The sequence below is a fragment of the Lissotriton helveticus genome, chromosome 12 (assembly GCF_964261635.1).
Source record: "Lissotriton helveticus chromosome 12, aLisHel1.1, whole genome shotgun sequence".
In the NCBI taxonomy this organism is placed as follows: domain Eukaryota; kingdom Metazoa; phylum Chordata; class Amphibia; order Caudata; family Salamandridae; genus Lissotriton; species Lissotriton helveticus.
In genome coordinates this window covers 602,989,540-603,006,381 of record NC_136073.1, presented here as the reverse complement: position 1 = coordinate 603,006,381, position 16,842 = coordinate 602,989,540, and the positions used below count along the sequence as shown (strand labels likewise).

General features: G+C 40.8%; 1 protein-coding gene across 1 annotated transcript in view; it reads left to right on the top strand.

Annotated features, from left to right (window-relative positions):
- The window catches only part of LOC144798401 (NACHT, LRR and PYD domains-containing protein 3-like), a 546,600-nt gene that overhangs the window by 401,598 nt on the left and 128,160 nt on the right, over nucleotides 1-16,842 (top strand). Inside the window, exon 7 of the mRNA XM_078669258.1 lies at nucleotides 8,657-8,743. Coding sequence (XP_078525384.1) covers nucleotides 8,657-8,743 — 87 coding nt within the window. The remainder of the gene's footprint in view (nucleotides 1-8,656; nucleotides 8,744-16,842) is intronic.

Sequence of the window (16,842 nt, the reverse complement as noted above, 5' to 3'; positions counted from 1 at the left end):
GTTAAATCCATCATTCTTTTGCCCACTACGCCACCCCAGTTTGGGCCCAACTATATACAAATCAGTCTTTACCCTGTGCTTTATGGGAACAGTTCAGACCGAACTGCCAAGCCAGGTCCTCCCTGAACCAGAAACAAGCATCCTGGGACCAGTTTCAGGGTATGCCACCCTTCATCAGCCAGGCTAGCTTGAATGGCGCATTCCGTACTACAGGCCCCACAGCATCTTCAGAACCAGCCGGAGCACGACATATCTTGATGCAGAACATCACATCACATCTCAAGCCCCTCATCGAGAGCATCCTCCGGAATCACCGGTGCATGACACATTCTTGACACAGGACTCATCATTTCTCTGCAACCAGGATTTAGGGCACTCTCTTCAGGGGGCCTAACTAGGTCCCTGCCGTTGGCCCGTGCTCCATCGGCTTAAGGTTGTGACTTTGTCTTGGTCCGGCGTGACCAGATAACCACAGTTGGCACTTTGTGCTTTCAGGCACTATTTCACTTAGTGCCATATGTATCATGCATTTTTGCAGCTGCAAAAATGCATTTGGCTATGTATGAATTCCAATTACCGAATAGCAATTTGGAATTGCGAATACATACAGATTTGGTATTAGGAAGGGTCATGTTCCGCGCGTCCCTTCCTAATACCGAATCGCAGCGGTATGTAGGAATGTTTTGTGACTGAAATGAGGTCACAAAACATTTGCATTTTACCACCTACTTCAAGTAGGTGATACCCCATTAACAAATGAGAAGGGGTCCCCAAGGACCTTTCTGAACGGTAGGGAAAACGTTTTTTTCAGAGCAGGCAGTGGTCCCATGTACCACTGGCTACTCGTAAAAGAATACTTTTCATTTTTCTTTTTTTTAACGCATCCCGTTTTTCTTTAAGGGTAATGGGCTGCATTTTAAAAAAAAGACTGCTTTATTCAAAAGCAGTCACAAACATGGTGGTCTGCTGATCCCAGTAGGCCACCATCCCTGTGATTTTTACTTTTCCTAATGGGTCGCTAATTGCAATTTACCTCATGAATATTAATGGTGTAGGTCGATTTGGGACCCATTAGGAAATGCTAAAGGAAACTCATGGAGTTTCATCATCATCAGAAATCTTTATTCGGGTATATTCTAAGCCAAAAAAGAATGCAACATACAAGAATTCAAAAATTTCTGAATGAAGCCATCATACAGTTAATACAGATAAAAAACTGTTAAAATATGCATCACTAATCTACATGAAGCAATATTTGAGTTAATGATAATAATAATAATAAAGTCAAAAACAATCTTTGTGCACTATGCTTAAAAAATGGAAATTTAAATGGCATTGTCACCAGAAACATAACCTCATTTTCCAACAATGTTCCGGAGTAGAACTGCAGAGGAGATATATTGGTAGACCATTGAACTAGTAAATTCATCCTGTAAAAGCTGAAGGTGATACAATGCAGCCTGACATTTCCTTATATTTAGAATTTTTAAAAGTGGGATTAAAAAGGCACGCCTAATGTAAAGTTTGCAGAAGAACATAAAGTGCAACGTGCTCTGCCTTGTTTGCGAATCACATGGGCATATATCCAGGCTGGCGTCAGAAAATGTAGTTCTTGGGTATGAGACCAATAAGTGTGAGATTATCATTGGTGTAGGTCGATTTGCGACCCATTAGGAAATGCTAAATGAAACTCATGGAGTTTCATATATTCAAATAATGATTACCTAATTGCTATTCGCAGAGAATCACATTAGGTAATCACTATGTCTAATAATGATAAATATGGCCCATAAACCTTGAAAATAGCATATCACCAGTTCTACAGATTGGAACATGTAATTTTGTTTTTAAATAAATTATTAAAATGTACACTTCTAAAGCCTGACTGCTCGGTGCCCAGGACCGGACTGGCCTTAGCGGGCACTGGGTGCTTTCCCTGTAGGCTGGAAGGGTGTGGGCCAGTTTTGGAGTGGTGGGTCCGCTTTTGTTACAGAGGGCCAGGTTTGCAGGAGTGCTGCAATATTGGCCCCTTGTAACAAAAGTGAAGCGGTTTTTACTAGCACCCCCCCTCCAGCTGGTGCTTCTCACTAGCACACAACCCGCCCACCCCGGGCCGTTCTGGTGGAATTGACAGGGCTGGTTTGTGTTCCCAGTCTAGCCCTGTCGGTGCCAACCTACCAGAGTGTTGAGCACAGGATACTTTAGGGTTTGCTTGTGACTTCATCTTGATAAGGTTTGTGGTTGCTGGGGTCAACCCAGTGGCCGGTGGCACAGGTAAGAGCGCTGGGGCTGAGTTGACCGGCGATGGGTTAGGTAATATTAAATAAAAAATAAAATAAAACCGCTTACCTTGCACTCGCCACATCGCCGACTCGCCGATGCAGTGAGCTCAAGGTAAGTGGTTTTATTACATTTTTTATTTAATTTTACCTATCCTGTCTCCTGTCGACTCCCTCCCACCCCACCCCACTGCTCTTTCCTGTCCCAACCGCTATTGAGTCAACCAGTAAACCAGTTTCTTAAAAATACTTTACAGACAAACATTGGTAAAACCAACAGACCACCATGTGCATCATAAAGGGGAGACCTACTAGCTTTGCGAATGCTTCTTTATAATGATTGTATGCTGTTTGTTTATTTGAAGTTTCTGTATGTGGGCCATCCTTGGTTACCACCTGTCTCTTTTCAATTATTAACTAATTCTGTTGTCCCTAATTCTTAACCCTTTCAATTCACTGTTTCCCTTATACTTATCTGTTCAGTTATTTTTACTTCGATTTTACTGTTATCTCGATTAAATTACCTATGGTAATTAAACCCTAAAAAACAGGTCCCCGCTGGGGCAACACCCAGGTTCTTAAGTAAAATTATGTTTCCCTAAGTCAGTTGTTAAAAGTATAATCGCTGCAGCTCTGCCCTGTAATGGCTAAAGCGTGCAGTCTTTTGCAGAGCTTTAATAGAAGTCCTTACAGCTCCACTGTGCTTGGTCTACCTGTCACTGTGCAATGCACCGGGTGCCTCTCTATATGCACAGTCCCTTGACTGCTTCTTGCTCTATATTGTGCTGCTCAGAGCTTGTCACTGTGCTGCCGCCTTAATAGGCCGTCATTACTGTGTTACCACATACTATCAGTATACCCTCATGACCTGTTACTGTGCAGTGTGCTCTCACAGCCTTTCCCTGTGATGTGTGGCCCACAGCATTCACCAATCCATTCATCCACATACTGTACCAGTCAGTCACTCATTCACCTTATTGTTAGCCCATCATTCCTCATTACTCAACTGTGTTTCGTTTTCTCACTCAGCTGTCCATCCAGTCATCCACCTATCCACTCCCTTGGTAGTCAACTAATAATAAATGTATTCACTGTTCCAGCCATTGAGGCATGGATCATTGACTTATCCCAGCCATTTATCCTTTCAGCTACTTACTCATTCATCTACTGCCCCACTGTATCACTCTTTCGTCTAATGCTTTACTCAATCTCCTTTCCTTTTACTCATCCATCTGCTCACGTCTGCATAGGCGTCCATGCTCCTCGCCATCCATTCACATATTCCTCCTTTCTCCATCTGTCTGTCTACATGGGCATCCGCAGAAATGTTTCCGGGGGGGGGGGCACATTTTTAACTTCATCACCATCCTCCGACATGATTGAGCACGAGCATTAAATATTTTTTTTTTAAATCTAAGAAGACAAAGAGCTTAAATAAACAAAGAGACCCATAGGGGGAAGAGAAAAATCTTGTGAGGCGCCACAGCAGACGACCTGGCAACTACAATGAAACAGAGGGAAAAACTAAAAATGGCTGGAAAAAAACAAAAACATTCTAATTCAGGTTAATGTGGTTCTAGAGAGATCCACGTCAGCAAACCTTTCAATGATGGTACAATGGACGATTGTGTCAAATTCAAGAGCTAGTAGGATCAGCCTCGCTAAGCCACATCGTATCAAACAATATTAATGAAGCACCTCATTAAATACCAAAGCCATGACTGATTCCATCTATCTACTTAGACGGAAACCAGAGGAGTGTACAGAGCATTGAATTCCTCAAGATGGTCGGTAAGTTGTTCAGACATTATTTGCTTTGTCTTTTTTTCCAAAGTGGTTAACAGCATCATGAGAATAGAGTTATGAACATTTGGAACATCCAAACCACCTTTTGAAGGCAGAGGGCTAACAACACTGGATTTCCAAACTTTGGGGTCAAGTCCAGCTGTGAATAATGCATTGATAATATTGGAAATTTCCTAGACACTGGCAGTAGATGTTCCTTGTAATATTCTCACACAGCACAAGTCATTGGGAAAGCCAGGGGTTTCAGAAGAATGCCTACCTCCTCTTTAGAGTCAGTGGAAAAGCAAGAGAGGGAAATCTCAGTGCAGAAGTAAAGGCCAGGTGCAGTAAAACTGAAACATGGAAAGTAGGGGACTGATAAATGGGTAGGTTTTAGGTGTACACTGCAAGTCATTGAACATGGAAGTGGCAGGGCTACATGTCCTCCAATGCACACCTCTTTAGAATAGAGGCAGAGACCAAAAGGCAAACAATAAGGATGGACAGAATGGACTTCATTGGTTTGGTGAGATGGAGTTCTGAGAAACTTGAGAGTTAGATTCAGCTAGGACGAGCGGGGCAAGAAAATGGAGGAGGAGCTTGAGGCCGTATTTTACGTTATTCAGGGGCCTTGCCCATTCTAGGGAAGAAACTGTGTTTTGAGGTCACTTAATAAAAAGGTGATGAGGTGATAGTAAAAAAGTACTGTAGATGGGGCAGGGGGGGTTATGAGGTAGCCCCAGCTCTTTCTGGTGTTGCTAAAGCTAGGACACAGATGTCCAGGGCTAACAGATACATTTAGGAGAGAAGTAATGTGCTAAAGAGGCAGGGCAGAAGCAATAAATCATATCAAGTTAGACTTCCCGGGGATTGATGAGGGATGACCAAAAGGTGGAGATGGACGAATACAGTTGCTTCTAGTTTTAACAAAAAGGGGGTGGGTTAGCCAGTCAAGTGAACATACTACCTCTTAATTTGTCTAGAGGGTCCGGGTCAGACATAATACCTGTAATCACTGAGATATGGCAGTGCTGGCCTGATACCGGTAAGTTTGAGAAAGGACTAAAAGATCAGTGTGAAGAAGGTGTCTGGTAGGTCTAAGAGGAGACCAATATGCCAATGCAAAGTGGACAGGGTCTAGAACCCAAAGAACTAAGTAAAGTGGTGTGGTGAGAGAGATAGCTGAGAGTCACATACAGGCTAGGTTATTGCATAGTAGATGGTAATGGTATGATGTATTTGTTTTTCGTTTACCGTTCTATTAATTTAAAAACTAAAGGGGTGGGGAATTATTTTTAGTTTTTTCTTGTCTCAATTATAACACAAACTTTATTCGACTTTAAAGTTTGTCTGTGTTGATTTCATTGCTCCTTTTCGTCCTTCAATGACAAGCCAATTAGTTTGATCCCAAAGAGATACTTCTCCAGGTGCTAGCGCAAGACACACGTACGTAGTCTCCACACCCATTCCTGCCTAAAGAACTGCACTTCACACTGACAATGCCCCTATGGAGCTGCAGATTACAATTTGTTCAAAATAGTGACACCTCACACAGATCCCAACAGAAGCATAGCACTTTGCAGACACTTTTTCAAAAGAACTGCATCTCTCAAATACACCAAGGAAGAGTTATTCCTTCCTGCTCCTGGGTGCTACATATGTAAGGCGACAATATGCCTGCAAGTTAGGGGGAGAATGCCTTTTCCAGACCTAGGCTTTGCTTTTACATTATTAGCTAGTGTGTTCGACCAATTGGTTGAACTAAAACTAACCTATACTGCAGCTCACAGAATGCACTGGTATGTCAAACCAGAACTGGAAAGGTTGTGCCCTGGTGAGAGTTAATTTATGAAATTGGACAGCACCCTTCAAGAGTTAAGCACTGTTGCAAAACAATTGTCAAAAAAGAACATACATATGAGCAGAATATTGTTTTCCCAAGCGTACATAGAATACACACAATCTTGTAACTTTGATTTTCTTTCTTTTATTCAGTTATTATTCTTTATTTTCTTTTTTTGATAGTTGCAAATAGCCGACGCGTTTCGTCCGTTACCGGACTTCTTCAGGGCTTAAAACAATCTTTCTGATTTCTTTTTTTCTTTTTTTCACATTAGTCCCGGTCAGGTTTTCCCAAAAAATTCTATTGTTAATTGGAAGGTCATAAACAGGATTACAAATCCTAGTAACAGTCAGTGTAGACAAAGGACAAGAGCAGGTCCACAGTCAGTTCTAAGGAAAAATGTCCAAAAAGTATATATATATCGGTTCTTGAAAAAGTATATCTAATCAAAGAGCTCGGAAGTTCTGGAGCCTCGTATTGTGACCTTCTGGAAAGGTTGTGCCCTGGTGAGAGTTATCCGGTCACCCTATATATATGACTGACACTGCCCCGAAAAATGTATATTTGCAGACAGTGCCCAACCACCACAACGTCACCAAAGTTCTGCAGTTCACACAAACAAAGACCCACATAAAGGGTGAACCTCACACCAATACTTATTTCTTCCAAACAACATTAATATCGACCCCCGCCAAAAATGTAAAATAACAAGGGAGTACTTAATGCCAGCATATTACTCCCAGAGACGTAGCCAACACACAAGTGACTTTAGCCTGCAACTCCCTGAAGAGGCGCTCCTCAGAAATAACCCCCAAAGGACACACAGAAAAGAGCAAAACGTTAGGGTATGTGGTGGATGTGCTGTGCAGCTAATATTATAAGTGAAGTGTAGGCCAGGTAAAATATAGATGTAGGGTTCTGCCCCAAAATTTAAAGAAGGGCTGAGACACGTAACAATTTGCAGTGAAATGGCAGCAAAACACGCAATATTGCAACAGATTATAGCCGGACCTAATGATGGGGCCCGTTCAGAAACTATCAGAAGGAGAGTATGAAAGCTGAAACAGGCCCCACTTGAATGAACGGGATTTTTTAAAAATAACTTTTATATTTGCCTGCATGTGAGGTATGGTGTTTGATAAAAAAACAACTAGTTAAAAAAGTGCGGTACTGCTCAAGCACTTTTAACTTCTGACAGGCAGCTGAAAGTTTGACCACCATATCTCAGCTAAGCATGGGCGTAAAATCCGTTCCGCTCGCGGAATTTGCGAATTTTTGACAAATTCGCGTTTTGCGAATCGCGCGAATTTGTCAAAAAATTTGCAATTTGCAAGCTTGTGGATTTTTTTGCTTGGTCGCAAGACTTTTTGTCCGCGAGCACGCAAAAACAGACGCGAACACGCAATTGCACAACGCGAGCATGCAACTAGCCCATGTACGACCGCATGGGTAACCTCGCGGTAGCCGCGCTGAAAAAATCCCGCGAACACGCAAAAAGCCCCGCGAACACACAAGAAAAAAAATTTGCGGATTTCGCGGACCGCGAATTCGCTTTTACGCGAGTTCGCGTATCGCGAATTCGCAAATTTCGCCCATACTTAATCTCAGCCCTTACTGGTCTTAGCCAGCTCCGTTCGAATATCAAAATTTAATTTAATTAAATTCCAAAGCTCAGCACACAGCCTCACACTCATCCAATGGTTAATGAAGCCACTCATTGCTAATTGATTCTGGAAGTTTCCATGTTCGGACCATGCAAGCATGATCCGTGTTTTTCAGGCGCTCTGGAAACAGTTTAACTCCCTGCCTTCAAATCTTTGCACTCGCACCACGCCCTTAACAATCTAAGCAGGGAAAAGCAGAGAAACTGGCGGCCAGGCCTGCTTACTATAAAGTTGTGACACATACATGGATCAATGCTGCTAAAGGATAAATTAAAGTGCATATTGGTATTCTAACTGCAGGGAGCTTTCGACGTTGATAGTAAGTACTCTGTATGTTGTATGTTTTATGTGTGTATATTATAAATGTTTCACTAACGTTTTGTTTAGTAATGTTTTTATGTAGGTTAAAATAAGTCTTTGATTTACAATTATGATAAAGTTGATTTGAAAGTGAGGTGGAGCACTGGTGACTCAGAGGATACGATGACCCTTGGGAGACGAGGGTGATGGAGCACGGGGTGGTGTTCGTCCCAGGTGGAGGGAGGTGGGTGGTTGCCTCCCTGCTCAAAACACATGGGCGTCCGCTATAGCAACGTGCGATGCCTGAGTGATAATACCACATTGTCACTGCGGTGGGCCAGCACCGGTGATCCAGGGGGGGTAAGCGCCCCCCTGCAGACACCCATGTCTGTCTACTCATGGGCCTGTCTTCCATTCATTCTTCCATCTATCTGTCCATGGTTCCCTCAATCTACCTATTAGCCTGTTCTATCCGTGCATCCACTTCTATGGCCATCCGCTCACGGACCTACCCCCTCAGGCGCCTGTCTCGTCCTCTTACCCATCTGTCTACCCCTCTATGCACACATCCATCCACCTTGCCATCCACTCATCCATGCACCATATCACACACACAAAGTCACGTTTCCACCGCTTTCCATGCACTGACAAAATAATGCCCTCCTAACAAACTCACGCCTCAGTAAGCAAAAAATAAAAGTATCATCTGCCAGCTTTCTTAGGGCTCTTTCTGGACAGCATTCATTTGTTGTTAATATAAATACCTATTTTGCTTTGTCCTCTAGGCTCGGAAAAAATGACCTGAAGGATTCTGGGATTGCATCTATTTGTGACGCTCTGATTCGTCGAGATTGTAGAATTCAGACCCTGAGGTAATTCTTCATTCGGCGAATCATTTTCTTCCTTATAATCGTTTGTTGATAAGAAGGCACTCTAAAAATACACCGTGACAACACTAAAATACAGCATTTTAGAAAAGCAGTTGCATATTAGTAAAATAGTGAGCCGTTAATTAAATTCTCTAGATATTTAAATAATTTGCATGACTAATAAACCTCCTTAAGATAACGTGCCCACGAGATGTGTGCAAAACCACATCTGCCCTAAAATGTAGTGAACGGGTATGTGACATTACGTTGACATAAAACGAGTCAGATTCTGTTACAGAGCTCTTTGGATTATAACAGTATATGAGGTACCAAGAGCTTTAGAAGAACAACTTTGTTTTCTAAAGTTTATTTGAGATGCATTCTAACATACCCAAAACCATAATCGATCCTGTGTGTAGGTATATGTATGTATGTATTTGCCATATCAATAAGGCGATCCTAGCCAAAAGGGAGCTGACTGCTTTACAGGTTCAAAGTGGAGAATATTTACCTATGGCAACATGTATGAAACAATTTTGCATTCACAAATGGTGCAATTCGCAAACTTCAGCTGTTTGTGAATGCAAAATAGCTTTCTCTTACCTCGCTCCCTACTACTGGAATAAGCTTCTACTTTATGTCTAAACTATTGTAAATTCAGAAAACTACTCAAATCTCATCTATTCCTTTACCCCTCCACTGATACTTTTTTCCGTAACTGCACCGAGACGCCCCCGGGTGATTTGTGCTCTATATTATATATAAATAACAAAACATAGCCTTTCATGAGGTATGAAAGACTTTGGCATTCGCAATTTAGGTAATTGCAATTGCTTGCGATTACCTAACATTGCGAATGCAAATAGGGAATCTCAATTTGTGCTTCTGTATGCACATATGAAGCATTTTCGAAAAAGCAAAATGTGCATTTAGAAAAATCCAGTTACCATCGACTTCAAGTCAATGGTACCCATGTGCAAACTTTAAAGAATGCACAAAACTGATTTTTTCAAAGTGCCATGTAGCGCCCGCATGCCTGTAGGGCATGTGTGCGCTTTACATATGCACTTTCATTTTTTGGGGTGGTTCACGGGGGCCTTAGACCCCCTGGCACCCTTGGCTTTGCATTAGCTAATTTGTGATTACCAATTAGGTAATCGTAAATTAGCTAATGCAAAGCAATTCTCACCGAATGAAGTAAATTTACCTAATAGCGATTAACTATTTACCGAATCACTATTAGGTAATATTAAAGAATCGCAACATCTTTGATGATTCCTTACAAGCATAGCATTTTGCGATTACCAAATAGCTATTCGGTAAAAATCGATATTTAGTAATCGCCAAATGCTGTTTTGAATCATGTGGCCCCAAGTAATTTAAGGAACAGTAGCCTCTTTTCCTTTAGGCACACCGGATGCATTTAAAAACAAGCATTGGCATAGCCAATAGGTCTTGCATTTGGGACCTTATAAGTATTTAGTAATGCAGCAGGTCCCAAAGGCGAGACCTATTGGCTATGCCAATGCTTGTTTAAATTAGCAGTAAACTGCAAAAAAATCAATGAAGTGTTGTTAATTGGGTGAAGAAAGGAATGCCTAATATTTGCTGAGTTGTGCACCTTATCTTGTGTCCGAATGTACTGATATGTAAGATGCTGCACTTTATGAAGGATGGTTTAATATGTGGCTCTGGATTTATTTTATTTATTATTTAAAAATTGCTTTGTATGAATCTGTTTATCTTTTATGGTTTGTTGTAAACTGAATAAAGATTGTTTTGATTTGATTTGGCTGTGGCATGGGCGCTATTGGAACACAGGAGGGCCCTGCTCTTAGAGTCAAGACAGACTATTGGCCACCTCTTGGTAGTAATCCTGAGTAACTACATCATGTACTCATAAATACATTTGTGAATCAGTCCCTCAATATTTTAGTACCCGTTCCTTTATTATTTTAACAATATGCTGCCATTTTGAGCTTTAAATATCATTTCTCCTACCCTTAAGTCCCTCATGAAAGAATAGAATCAAAGACAGACAATGAAATGGGAATGCGAACAAAAAGAAAGTGCGCGGAATTGCCATTTGCAATGTTTTTTATCAGAAGCCGTCTTTGTACAGAAACACAGCTGCCAGAGGAAACGTTGCTGCAAACTGCGGCTCACCTGCCAAGTCAGAAGGATCCAAACATTGGCAGAGCGGGAAGGCTCGCGCCATAATGATTGGCAGATCTGATGACATACCCTGGTATTTTTGTGACTTTTGAGACACCAAAGCACTTCAGCTCGCAATTCGGCAAGGCGCAGCGAGCGGTTTAATATGACTCACTTTGTGGATTGTGACCTCCCATCAACTATTCAGTTCGACCTATCACTGGAGAATGAGGGGGAGGGGGAGATGGAAACCGGAAGCTGAGAAGGGAGAGCAGGAAGCAGAAAGAGAAAAGGGCCTCTTCCTGGAATGTACACACCTGGAGCAACAGTTGCACAAGTGTGTGTGGGGTGGGGGGCTTCCTGACTGGAAGGAGGCTCCTGCTCAGTAAATATTAAAGTCCAGGATGGCCTAACACAGGAGCTGCTCAGTGCCCACTGTCCTGGCATGGATCCATGCGTGGGTGCAAAACTGGCAACACTTCCAGGAACAAAAGGTTTGTCTTCGATATATAAATAAGCATTTACACAACCAATAGTGTCAGTCATGGTACCAATGAAAAGTGTTTTTATTTATGCACGTATTTAATTTTGCCAACATATGCACTGGGCATGAAAAGGGTAACTACTGAAATGCAAGTATACCACCATCTGAAAGTTGCATGCATATTTACAAATAAAGTTAACAAAAATATTACCCATTGCAAGAATACATTTAAAACAAGCATTGGCCGCACAGCAGTCAACGTGACGCGGCCGTGCAGCTGCGAAAGTGAAAGTAATCGCGCGCTCGGAGCGATGCGCTTAATGAGCATGACGCAAAAAGCCTCTGCTCGTAAGAGCGCGCCCGCGCGCGTAATCGCAAGCTCTAGGCCACAGTGGTAGCATTTTCTGAAGCTCCAAAAAAGAGAGAGTTCCCCAGAATGAGCAGAAAGGACTGGGTAATACAAATAGTAAACAAAAATGTTTTCCTTTCTGTGTACTCAATTAGATACAACTTAATGACAACCCAATATATCAATGACCATCCTTGATTTTAGTAAACCATTCACATATTATAGCAACCCACGTAGATATATGTACTTCTCTTTGATTTTATTTTTATAATTATAAAAACATCACTGTTAAAAAACTCTCTTCATTGAAATAAATTAAATCACATCCGTTTCCAATGTTGTTTGCAGTACAAGAAGTTGTTCTATCTATCATCACATTCTTTTACATACATTGGTCAAACAAATTTACATAATTGATTTAGTTCACAAAATATCAAAAACGATACACAAAAAAAGTCCTTATGTCGACGCATTTCGGTGTCTCTATTGCAGTGAGCAATAGAGTAATACCGGGCTCCTGTTGTTAATTTCTAGAAACTGACGAGGGCTCGACTTAGGAGTACCTGACTAGATGACCAGAAATAATTGAAGGTCCAGTACCTGAAGAGTGGAAGTTTCAAAACAAACACTCGATGTAAGAATTCGCAATGACCATCATTATAGATTAACATAGTTTAAATAAGTTTAGAGAACACGTAGATATATATGATACTAATTGTATGTATTTATTTTTAGAAAGAAGACTTGATGTTTTTAACTGTTCTGTCCTGAAGACAGTGTTTTTATACAAAAGATGTTTTTATAATTATAAAAATAAAATCAAAGAGAAGTACATATATCTGCGTGTGTTGCTATAATATGTGACTGGTTTACTAAAATCAAGGATAGTCATTGATATATTGGGTCAGCATTTCCTGAAGCCCTCACTAAAAGTCTCGCCAGACAGCGCACGCGCTGGCTCAGGCGAGACCTAACAAAGATTGCTTTATTAAACAGCAATAACCGACAAGGTGGTCTGCTGACCCCAGCAGTCCACCATCATCCCTGTGATGACTGCAATTCCAAATGGGTCGTAAACGGTGACCTACCTCATTAATATTAACTATGTAGGCCTATTTGCAACCCCATCAGGAATTGCTAAATGAAACCTAATGTGTTTCTTACATTAGGAAAACCAATTTCCTAATTGAGATTTGCTGAAAAGCGGAATTAGGTAACCATTATTCATGAAATCTGTACATATGGCGCATTGGGCCTGCTTTTTTCTTTCCTACATTGTTGAATAAACTGATAAAAGAAGACACCGGACACAGCTAATGTTTCACCCTAGACCCCAATGATAGGCTCAGACTACAAAAGATTGAGAAAGCTATCTTTGCTTGCATGGTAAAAAAAAGTCATATTCTAGGTGACAATTAATATTGTAGATCCCCCATGGAAAAGTAGACACTGAGTGAAAAGTAGAAAAAGTGTGCTTTCTATTCCTAAAGACCGATATATGCTACAGGTAATGTGCCAAAAAACTGATTTATGCTGTTCATGGCATATCAAAGAACAAAACACACAACTCTGATGGTTCCAATCAACTCCTGCTGGAACAGTGGCTCTAAACACATTCTACTGCGGTTTTTACAGAAAAATATGTAGTATTATTTAATGGGACTAATTATAACATCTTTATAAAGTAACTTTGTAGATCCTTGGCTCAACTATAAAATTGCGGCTGCAGGGGATATACCCACATTCGGCAAATTTAAATTCTTCTGGTAATTACATTTTATCAAGGTGTTATTTGAAAAACTACTGATATTTCTCATGAGGTAAATCTTTCTCATTACTGTCTGGTATGCATGTTAAAAATACTAAAGTTTCCAGTAGATCTATTTTAAAGTAATTGTAATGTAGGGTCAGGTGAGGAGTTAGTGCAAAGTTGATGATCAAATCAAATCAAATAATCTTTTATTTGGTTTTCAAGAATTAGAAAAAACTTAAAGTACATTTGAAAATTTACACAAGAAAAGTAGTTTAAAATTTGTTCTTCCAATAGCATAAAAATAAAAGTTCATTGACAATTTTGACAGAGTGTGAAGTGCAAAAGTACAATCCTTGGATTAAAAACAGTCTAAAACATAATATTCTATACGAAGAATAAAATAACTATGATCTTAGACAAGGTGTGATTTTCACAGCCTAGTCTAAGTTTAGCCTATGTCTAACGACAAACTTCAAGAATTTAGTTATGGCTTTGGCAATACATTCGTCATACAAAAATTGGAGAGAGAAAAATGCAGGACGACACCCTCAAAAACCCATAATTTTTAAAATCTGGATTATCCAGCGCTTTCTTGGTTCGTTATAAAATTTACAAAACAGGACCGAGTGCATTGAGGATTGGTGGGAGACATCATCACAAGGGCAAGTTGGTAAAATCTATGCCCAGTCATTTGTTTTTGGAAAGGTGACTAGGCGGTGGAAAATGTCCAGCCTGAACCGTGTTAATAGGAATCTTTCATAACTGCTCAGATTGAAAGTTAAATAGGGTTGTATAGTCAAGGTCGTTTGGACTGTTAAGATATGGTGGACTGATATTTTGCTGGCCTCATTAGTCAACCGCAGCTGTTCTAAGTGCGTCAAGCATAGATTTTTAAACACTTTCATCGAAAATTCTGAGATTAGTATGGGTGAGTGATAGTATTTTGCCGTGGCCAGATGGTATAAAAAGTTTTTGATATAGGCAATCCACCCAATCTTATAAGCATTTTCAAGAAAGAGACAGTCCTGTATAAACCCTTGGCAGAAAATAGTTTTGGTAGACGACCAAATACGATGCCATAATAGAAGTGGTTTGATTTTAATTATGTCCGTCAAATATGGCAAACCTTAAAAAACTATTTTTAACCTATTGTAAGACGTCCACCTTTCCATAGCCCCACACTCCTGCCCCGTAAGTCGCGATGCTTATGCATTTTGCCTGATATATCTGGATAAGTTCAGTGGGGGGGCTTTTTCCTAATCTGTGTGGAAAATTGACTAGCGCAACTGTTGCCCTCATAAAGAGCAATTTCCTAGTCTCAATTGCCTGCCTCCAGGAACATTTATTGTCTATTAAAATTCCTAGGTACGGGTACGTGTTTGTGCTCTCAAGTTTTGTATTATCAATAAATATAGCCTTAGTTTTCCTAATTCTGGAACCTGTAGACATAAAAAAAGTTTTTTTGATATTGATTTTCAGGTCCAAATTGGCCATAAAAGTATGATATCTCGCTAGAGCGCGTTGTAGTTCTAAGGGGGTACGGGCTAAAATCACGGCGTCATTAGCGTAGAGAAAGTCTGGTATTGGGCGTTTGTTGATAAGTTGCAGGTCCTGGCACCCTTTTACCATGTCCTGTTCTAAGCCATTGGTATAAAGTGTAAAAAGAAAGGGTGCCAGGACACAGCCCTGCCTAAACCCCTCTCTACCCTGAATGACGCCTTTAATTCCCCCCCCCCGCAACACCTTACCTCACTCTTGCTGAAGCATCAGAATACAGTTCATGCAGAAAATTTACAAGATCTGGCTCTACCCCCATATCCAATAAAATGGACCATAGTTTAGAATGACTTACGCAGTCGAAAGCTGCTGATAAGTCAACATACGCCATATACAAAGCACCACCCTTAGCATTTGCGTATTTACCCATCAAGAGGGTCAAGTTAAGAGCTTGCTCTAAGGTGCCAAGTCCTTCTCAGAACCCGAATTGAAGGTCTGATAATATCTTGTTATCGTCCGCCCAATGCTGGAATCGCTCGAGGATGACGCGTCCTGCCACTTTCCCCAGTGAATCCAACAAGGATATCGGACGATAACAAGAGGGGGGTTGGCGGTCCCCCTTTTTAAAAATCGGGACCAGAATAGATTCTGACCATGAATCTACCAACCCTAATGCACATGATGCTTCTAAAACTCTGGTCAGAATTGGGGTCCACAGTTCCAGATTATATTTAAAAAAATCAACTGGGACCCCATCGGGGCCTGGGGCCTTTCCACTTTTACTAGCCAGCAGGGCAAGCTCTACTTCACCATGCGTGATATCAAGGACTATAGGATACGGAGTTACTTTTGTTTCAAAATTTGTTCTTTCCGTGTCACTACGTACTTCATGTCCCTTGATGAGCAAGCTAAATACCAGGGCAAAGTATTCGGCCCATGTTTGCTCATCTATCGCTACTTCGATTTTGAGATTATCTCTAGGTTCTGAGCGAAATGGGGATTTAATAGTTCCCCAAAAGGCTGTATTATCCTTTGTGATACAACTGTTATGTACTTGATCCCATAGTTCTTTTTTCAGTTCAGTTTTCCTAGATTTTATAGCCTGATTATACTCCCTTCTAAGGTTGGCAATTTCCTGCTTATCCCTTCGTGTTTTATGAAGGGCTACTTTTAATTTGGAGTATGCTTTGGTACATCTGTTATTAAACCATCCTTTAGATTTGGGCAATCTATCTTTAATTTAATAAAGAGGGCTTCTTTATTGCTTTTCTTATGGTCGCAAAATTGATCATAACTTCTTCATTAGAGGTGGCAATGTCAAGGCACTTTTCGATCGCTGGTAATGAATCTTTTACTACGATTGTGGTGATCGCTAATGGGTCCACTTTGGCCCACTTAAGTGAATACCCGTTAAGCCTGTCCAAAATCAGAGTGTTTTGTCCAAGTGTCCTCAAAGGGTTACGCCTATCTGGCTTGTGTAAAAGTGATAAGGTGATACTGTTGGGATAATGATCACTAGTCGCGTTTTCGTGGGTTTTAAATTTCAAAACTCGAGATCCAGCGTTACTAGAAATAAATATGAAATCTATGATACTGGACCTTCCTCTACCGTTAAATGTACATGTAAGCGGGTCTGAAGGATTCGTCAATTCATTTGCCAAACCCATTTCCAAACCAAAAAGAGTTTCATTCAAACAGTCCCCTATTTTTGTATGAGGAAAATGAGTTAAGGGATTTTCGTTCTCATCCCAAAGACCACAGATTAGATTATTGCTATACCTACATATAATTAGATTGAAATCATTCCCCAAATAATTACCATATCTTTGGTTGCCTTATTTTTCAGTTCCTGCAGGGAGAGAAAG